Source organism: Mesocricetus auratus, unplaced genomic scaffold (assembly GCF_017639785.1).
Source record: "Mesocricetus auratus isolate SY011 unplaced genomic scaffold, BCM_Maur_2.0 Super-Scaffold_100004, whole genome shotgun sequence".
NCBI classification, from domain to species: domain Eukaryota; kingdom Metazoa; phylum Chordata; class Mammalia; order Rodentia; family Cricetidae; genus Mesocricetus; species Mesocricetus auratus.
This window is the reverse complement of record NW_024429189.1, coordinates 85,764,441-85,772,148: the sequence shown is the minus strand read 5'-3', so window position 1 is coordinate 85,772,148 and position 7,708 is coordinate 85,764,441. Positions and strand designations below refer to the sequence as shown.

General features: G+C 41.2%; 1 protein-coding gene across 1 annotated transcript in view; it reads right to left on the bottom strand.

Moving 5' to 3' along the window:
• Positions 1-1,204: 1,204 nt before the first annotated feature.
• Positions 1,205-7,708, bottom strand: part of Rad51 (RAD51 recombinase) — a 30,820-nt gene continuing 24,316 nt past the window's right edge. The window contains exons 7-10 of the mRNA XM_040746051.1: positions 5,217-5,330; positions 2,530-2,659; positions 2,265-2,386; positions 1,205-1,679 (exon numbers count right to left, since the gene is read on the bottom strand). Of these exons, the coding sequence (XP_040601985.1) occupies positions 1,556-1,679; positions 2,265-2,386; positions 2,530-2,659; positions 5,217-5,330 (490 nt within the window). The 3' untranslated portion in view covers positions 1,205-1,555. The remainder of the gene's footprint in view (positions 1,680-2,264; positions 2,387-2,529; positions 2,660-5,216; positions 5,331-7,708) is intronic.

Below are 7,708 nucleotides of genomic sequence, written 5' to 3'. Positions count from 1 at the left end.
GTGTGAGTGCATATCACATGTGTGTTTACCTGAGGGAGGCCAAAAGGAATTGGACCTGGAACTAGAGTTACAAGCTTTCTGAGACACTTGACATGGGTGTTTGGAATGGGACTCAGGTTCTCTGAAAAAACAGCAAGTGCTCTTAACTGCTGCGTTATCCTTCAGCAGTAAGAATAGGAGTCTTTTCTATCAAACACTATTAAAACTTTGGTTTAGGACAAGAAATTCTAATCTCTATCTCACTACTTTCTGAGTTTCTTATGCAAATGTTTTTTTGGTTTTTCTCTGTGGCTTTGGAGGCTGTCCTGGAACTCGCTCTGTAGACCAGGCTGGCCTCGAACTCACAGAGATCCGCCTGCCTCTGCCTCCCGAGTGCTGGAATTAAAGGTGTGTGCCACCAACGCCCGGCTTTATGCAAATGTTTTAATCCTCACCCCACCACCAAACCTGTTTACCTTCCTAAAGTAGAATCATTTGGCCAATGGTAGATCTATGTAACACAAGACTTGGAGGATAAAAACAAAGACCACAGAAAAGGCATAGTAAATCCACCTGCCTCTGCCTCCTGAATGCTGGGATTAAAGGCGTGTGCCACTACACCTGGCCTTTGCCTCTTTCTTGATCTATCAGGTTTTTACCCCAATATCTGACTCCCAAGTTTTTATTAACTAGAACGATTTAGATAAGTGCTTCAAGAACAAGATGAGCTGAAAGTCTCACTATACAGTTGATGCCTCATGCAAGACTCCTTAACCAAAACAAGTTTTTAAATTACGTGAGAGTTCAGTCATATAATTTTAAAGTTTGCATCTTACGTATTGTAGAGAGAAGCCTTTTCCTTGCCAGCAGCTTTGGTTTATCCCCCGCCAGTCTCCTGGGCTCTGCCGTGTTGTAGTCCCCAAATAATACACAAGACGCTGTATTAATTATGAAGCTGTTGGCCTTGCTTGTTTCTCACTGGTTATCTCTGACTTAAGTATTTACCCCATAACTGCCAATCTAAGTATTTCTCTTACCAGAGAAGTTTCCGGGCTTTTATCCCTATGGCAGTTACATCTTGACTCTCTGTGTTTCTCCTACCCAGAGTCCTCCTTGACTCCTAGTCCCACCTATCTTGCTTCCCTATTGGCCAACAGTGCTTTATTGACATATACACAGGACTTCCCCAACAACATATAGAGAAAAAGAATGTGGCAAACACTTATTCCCACTGTTACACATCTCAGGCATTTTATTTTACCATTATTGAGAAGTGAGAGAAAACTCAGGTCTTTCCAGTTTTGAAACATAAGACTGATAGCTGTTATTTCATATCTTTCCTCCAAACACCAAAGAAATCAGACAATAAACTCTATAAGAAGTGAACATTTCAGAACAGTTTGAATACTGACCTGTCCCCTGTTTCTGCCACCAGAAACTGATACAATAATTGTTTTTCTGGAAGCCATGTCCTAGCAGTCACATCAGAAAGAGCCTGAAGAAGCCCAGGGAGCAGTCCTCTTCATTAGGCTATATAGCATTTAAAAGTTTATCACAGAAAAAAGGCCCTGATGAGTCAGTCCTTGGCATCTCCCACTCCATCTGCATTAATGGCAAACATGGCTTCAGCTTCAGGAAGACAGGGAGAGTCGTAGACTTTGCAGATTCTGGTTTCCCCTCTTCCTTTCCTCAGGTACAGCCTGATCCATAGACAGACCAAAATACCAAGTTATAAACATTTCTATTCCCATGACAGAACTAATTGTTTCAGACATGTGTAACTTCCTAAAAGGATTTATAGGATCTTTTTTAGTGTATTTGGTTACCTCCAACTTAGAGGAATCCATTTCTGCCATGACTCCCTTATTGAGAAGCTTGAAGACGCAAACATTATTGTATAATTAGGAAGGCATATCAATATTCATGTATTTTCCTCACAAGTGAGAGACTTTATTATATGGAGATGTTTGTGTCTATACATGGCTATGTGCACATGAGGGTGGGTGCCTGTCAGAGGCTAGAATTGTTGCATCTCCTGGAGCTGGAGTTACAGGTTGTGAGCCACTTGATGGAGGTGCTGGGAATTGAACTCAGGCTCTCTACGAGATCAGAACATGCTCATAATCACTGAGCCATCTTTCCGTCTGCACAACAAATTTAGTGAGGCTTCCTAAGTGTCTATGCTGTAGCAATTTTAATGGGGTTTAAGTGGAAGTGTTTTACTTTATGTCTATCATCATAGTTTATATGACATCCACTCCAGAAAGCCTCTGCCACCACCTTACCTGGTTGTTGAAGCATGGGCAATGATGTTTCCTCCAATAGGTTTTTTGGGATCTGCAGCAAACATGGCTGCTCCATCCACTTGGGCTACTACCTGGTTGGTGATTACCACTGCTACACCAAACTGATAAGGGAAAGAATGTCAGTTTGGGACCACAGACATACCAAAACATTAACGTCCACAACAAAGCAATGGCTAACTAATGTCCTCAGAAGGTTCCTACAATTTGTAGCCACTGAATTCTTGGTTTCTTTACTACAGCTTACCTCATCAGCAAGTCGCAGCAGCATCCTCAGAAATCTGGCCAAATGCATTTGCCTGGCTGAAAGCTCTCCTCGACCTGAGTAGTCTGTTCTGTAGAGGGCAGTAGCACTGTCTACAATAAGCAGTGCATATCTACAAAGAAAATAATTCTTTGTCAAAATCTTCTCCCTTCCCCACCACTCTAAAATTTGACATGTATTGCACACTTTCCACTTTCTTCTTTTTGAGACGAGGGTTTGTTACTTATATAGCCCAGGCTGTTCTGAAATTTATGATCCTCCTGTCTCAGTCTCCCAAGAGCTAGGATGAAACACAAGAGCCAATGACACCAACTTCCTAGTTAAACACAAACACACACTTTTTTTTCTTTCAAAACAGGGTTTCTCTGTGTAGCTTTAGAATCTGTCCTGGAACTTTGTAGACAAGGCTGGCCTCAAACTCACAGAGATCCACTTACCTCTGCCTCCTCTGAGTGCTGGGATTAAAGGTGTGCACCACCACTACCTGGCAAATACACATGTTTTATTAAAATGCTTATAAAATGTCCAATCTGAGATGCCCTTTGGTGGGTATCTTCTGTTTTGTTTTTGGCAGGTGTCTCAGTGTTTCTGTTGCTGCAAAGAGACACCACGATCATGGCAACTTTTACAAAGGAAAACATTTCATTGGAGTTGGCTTATAGTTTCAGAGGTTTAGTTCACTATCATCATGACATGACACGGTGGCACACAGGCAGACTTGGTACTGAACAAAAAAAAAAAAAAAAAAAAAGAGCTGAGAGTCTTGATCCCAAGGCAGCAGGAAGTGAACTAAGACACACTTCCTCTAACAAGGCTATAACCACTCCAACAAAGCCACCCCTCTTAAAAGTGCCACTCCTGTGAGCTACATTTAAACTACCACAGCAGACTTGACCAAAAGTAACTCTGGGTTTTTTTGTTTTTCTAAGCACAGGCCTCATTTGCTTAGAAAAATGCTATACCAGTCACAGCTTCATTTTTCACTATGACTTGACTGAAAGCCTAAAGAAACTGTGGCAAAATACAAACTGAAGAGCAGAGATGGCATAATGGGCAAAGCACTTGTCTGTCATACAAGCGGGAAGACCTGACTCCCCAGGGCCTGTGTACGCCAGTCAAGCACTTGTCTGTCATACAAGCGGGAGGACCTGACTCCCCAGGGCCTGTGTACTCCAGTCAAGGCAGCATGTGTTTATAATCTCAGTGCTTCTATAACAAGATGGGAAGTGTTTCTAGAAGCCTGTGGACTTGCTGGCCTGCTATGCAAGGCAGAAGACAATAAGGAGGTGCTGTCTCAAATGAGGTAGAGAGTGACAACCGATGTCCAAATTTGTCCTCTAACCTGCACATATGAGCCATTTCATATGCATGGCCACACACATGAGTGTGTATACATAAACACACAGGTAACACAGGTGATGGGGGGAAGTTCTATGTTTATGTTTGTCTTATTTGTTAATAAATAAAGCACTGTTGGCCACAGAGAAGCAAGATAGGTGGGACTAGGAGTCGAGGAGGATTTGGGAAACAAAGGCAGTCAGTTACCATGCAGGATGCAAGAGGAGTAAGAGGTCCAGACCCTTTCTCTGGTAAGAGAAGACCATGTGGAAATACTCAAATTAGCAGGTATAAGTTAATAATTAAGTCAGAGTTAGTCAACAAGAAACCATAGCAAACAGCCAACAGCTTCATAATTAATATGGCATCCTGTGTGTTCATTTGGGACTGATGCAGCTCTAGGACCAGGATGGCGGGAAGGATGCTCGTTACAGGCAGGTGTTTCAAGATAGGGTTTCTCTGTGTAACAGCCCTAGCTGTCTTGGAACTCACTCTGTAGACCAGGCTGGCCTTGAACTCACAGAGATCTGCCTGCCTCTGCCTCCCGATTGCTGGGATTATAGGCAAATCCCACCACCGCACCACCAGGCACACAAAAATATTTTTAAAAGAAAGGAACTCAGGGTTAGAGAGATGACTCAGCTGTTAAGATCTCTTCCAGTGGACTCAAATTTGTTTCCCAGCACCCATGCCAGGAAGCTCACAATGGCCTCTAACTGTAGCTCCAGGGAATCCTAGTCCTCTTCTGATCTCTATAATTACCCCCACACATGAGGTATACATGCACAGAAACACACACATCAGTAAAAATAAATCTTAAAAACATACAAACAAGCCGGGCGTTGGTGGCACACGCCTCTCATCCCAGCACTCGGGAGGCAGAGGCAGGTGGATCTCTGTAAGTTCGAGACCAGCCTGGACTACCAAGGGAGTTCCAGGACAGCCTCCAAAGCCACAGAGAAACCCTGTCTCGAAAAAACCAAAAAACAAACATACAAACAAACCAAAAAATCACTACATTAAAAACAAACAAAGATGGGCAATACTGGTATAAACCTTTAATCCCAGCACTTGGGAGGCAGAGACAGATGGATCTCTGAGTTCAAGGCCAGCCTGCTCTATAGAGTGAGTTCCAGGACAGCCAGGGGTACACAGAGAAACTCTGTTTTAAAGTACTCCCCCAAAACCCAAATAAACAACCCACAAACCAAACCAAACAACACCCCTCCCCAACCCCTTAAATTTAAATGTCTCCATTTCTATTCAAATTATTATACAGATTCAGGAAAGGGCTATGGGAATACATTTAATGTCTTTTATTAAATGCATACCTGGATTCTACCATCATGGCTGATGCTTGATAAAGGAGCTGGGTTTGGTGGTCTGTGTTGAACCCTCGAGCATATGCTACATTATCTAGGACATCACTGCCAGAGAGACCATATCTAGAAAAGAGATTTTTAGGCTTCAGATATAGCTCAGACACATGTGAAATTAATACCTAATATTTCTACTACCCAAAAAGATAAGAGGTAGTGTTCCCAGTGGTTTCAATACCTACAAATATGATTCCCTTTCTATTAGAGGCACAGGCAAACCATTTATAAAGATGACCAAACCAACTATTTTAGAATAGAAGCAAGACCTAAGGATAAGTCAAATTTCTTCTTTTGACCCCCTACTTACAATGAGAAATTTTGAAATATGAGGTAACAATATTCTGGAAGAGCCAAGAACTAAAGACAGAATTAAGATAAACAAAAATAACAAATCATTCAAAGATTAGTTATGTTACATGAATGACACTTTAATGTTTGTCTCAAAGATTGTTTTCTTTTTCATTTAAAAAGAGCAAATTACCTATTTTCATTAATGATCTGTATTTTCTTAACTTGTAATTGCTACCTAAGAAATAAATGCTCAAGGTCGCTCAAGTAAGACAGTTTCTTTCTTTAAGGCCTCACTATGTTTCACATTGGCTGGTCTTGAACTCACATCTGCCTGTCTATGCCTGGAGTGGTAGAACTAAAGAAAGGCATGCCTCACTATGCCTGGTCCAACAATTTCATTCTTACTAAGTATGTAACAACAGGAGAGATTCCGTCTTTGAAGGCTCTAAGTTTGATTATTCATCTGTGAGGACTCAGCCAAATGGAGAATTTTTTTAGAAGGTGTATGACTATGTTTCCTAGGATAGCCCCAAAACCCTGGTCTCTAGGAATCCTCAAGACTCTGTTTCCCAAGCAGCTGGATAACAAGTGCCTAAGATACCATACTTCGTCAGCTTCTCCTTACCTCCAAAATAGATTTAATTCTCTTCCTTTTGTACTTCTAAAACTTGGCTTGAGTCTTTACATTGGAGAAGAAAAAATGGTCATAAAAATTTGTTTTCTCACTTGCTCTGAAGGCTAGCCTGGAACTCAGAGATCCACCTGCCTCTGTTTCCCAATTGCTGGGATTAAACACTTGTAATAACATGTCCAGCCCTTGGTTGTTTACTACTTGCTTACAACTCTTAAGTAGTCCAGGGTATCCTGAAAGTCAATACTCTTTTCTCTGCCTCTGACGTGATTAGATTATGAGTGCATTATTATACCTACCTTGTTTGAGACATTCTCTTAGTCCAATATGGATTTGAATGTACTATGTAGCTGAGTTTGGCTGAGAATTTCTGACCTTCCTGCTTCCACCTTCAAGTATTGAGCATTATTATAGGCTTATACCACCATCAGCCCAGCCCTCCTTGTTTCCTTTTTTTTTTTTTTTTTTTTAAGACAAAGTGTCTCTGTGTAGTTCTGGCTCTGTCTGTTTTGGAACTTCTCTTTAGACCAGGCTGGCCTTGAACTCAGAGAGATGTCTGCCTTTGCCTCCCGAGTACTGGGCTTAAAGGCATGTGCCACTATGCCCAGCCCCTGGTTTTCTTTTTTGAGACAGTCTTACTATGTAACCCCACTTGATCTTGAACTCAAGATTCCCCTGCCTAGGCCTCCCCAGTACTGGATTACAGGTATACATTATTATACTCAGCCTTAGTCATATGTATTTCCTCCTTTATTGCCATGATTTAAATGCAGAAAATACATATCTAGTTACTATACTATTTGACTCCCACCCCAAGATAATACTCTTTATCCTTATGATCAAATCATGAACACAAATTCCCAAAGAATTAGAGGCCATTAAATTTCATTTAAATACCTTTTAAATTTGAAAATTAAAAAACATATTTTGCATACTACATGGCACAAATGTGGAGGTCAGAGAACAAGCCACAGGAGTATGCTCTCAGTGAAGAAACCCCAGTGTTTTAGAGAACTGCCTGGGAGACGTTGGGGGCTTTTCTTTCTTTCTTTTTAATTAAAATCATTCTAATACGCTGGATATATGTGGTGGTGCATACCTTAAATTCAAGTTAGGAGGCAGAAACCAAAGGATCTGAGTTTGAGGCTAGCCTGGTCTACCTATCAGTTTCAGGATAGCTAGACCTACAAAGAGACCCTGTCTCAAAACAATGCCCCCCAAAACCAAAACAACAAAATTGATATTTAAAAAAATCAGGTGGTTGTAAATTAAGTTTTATTTTGAAATTTATATTCAGTTCCATTGATCTCATTTATCTTTTTTTTTTTTGGAGACAGGGTCTTATTTATTATGTAGCCTTCAGACTAGGTCGGCTTTTGGCACACAGGGATGTGCCTGTCTGTCCTTTGACACTATGCTTGATGAGAACTCTCTATACATACCTTTCTTTTTTTCAGTACTTAGAACCAAACCCAGGGTCTCATGTAAGCTAGACACTTTACCACTGAACTATATCCCTAGC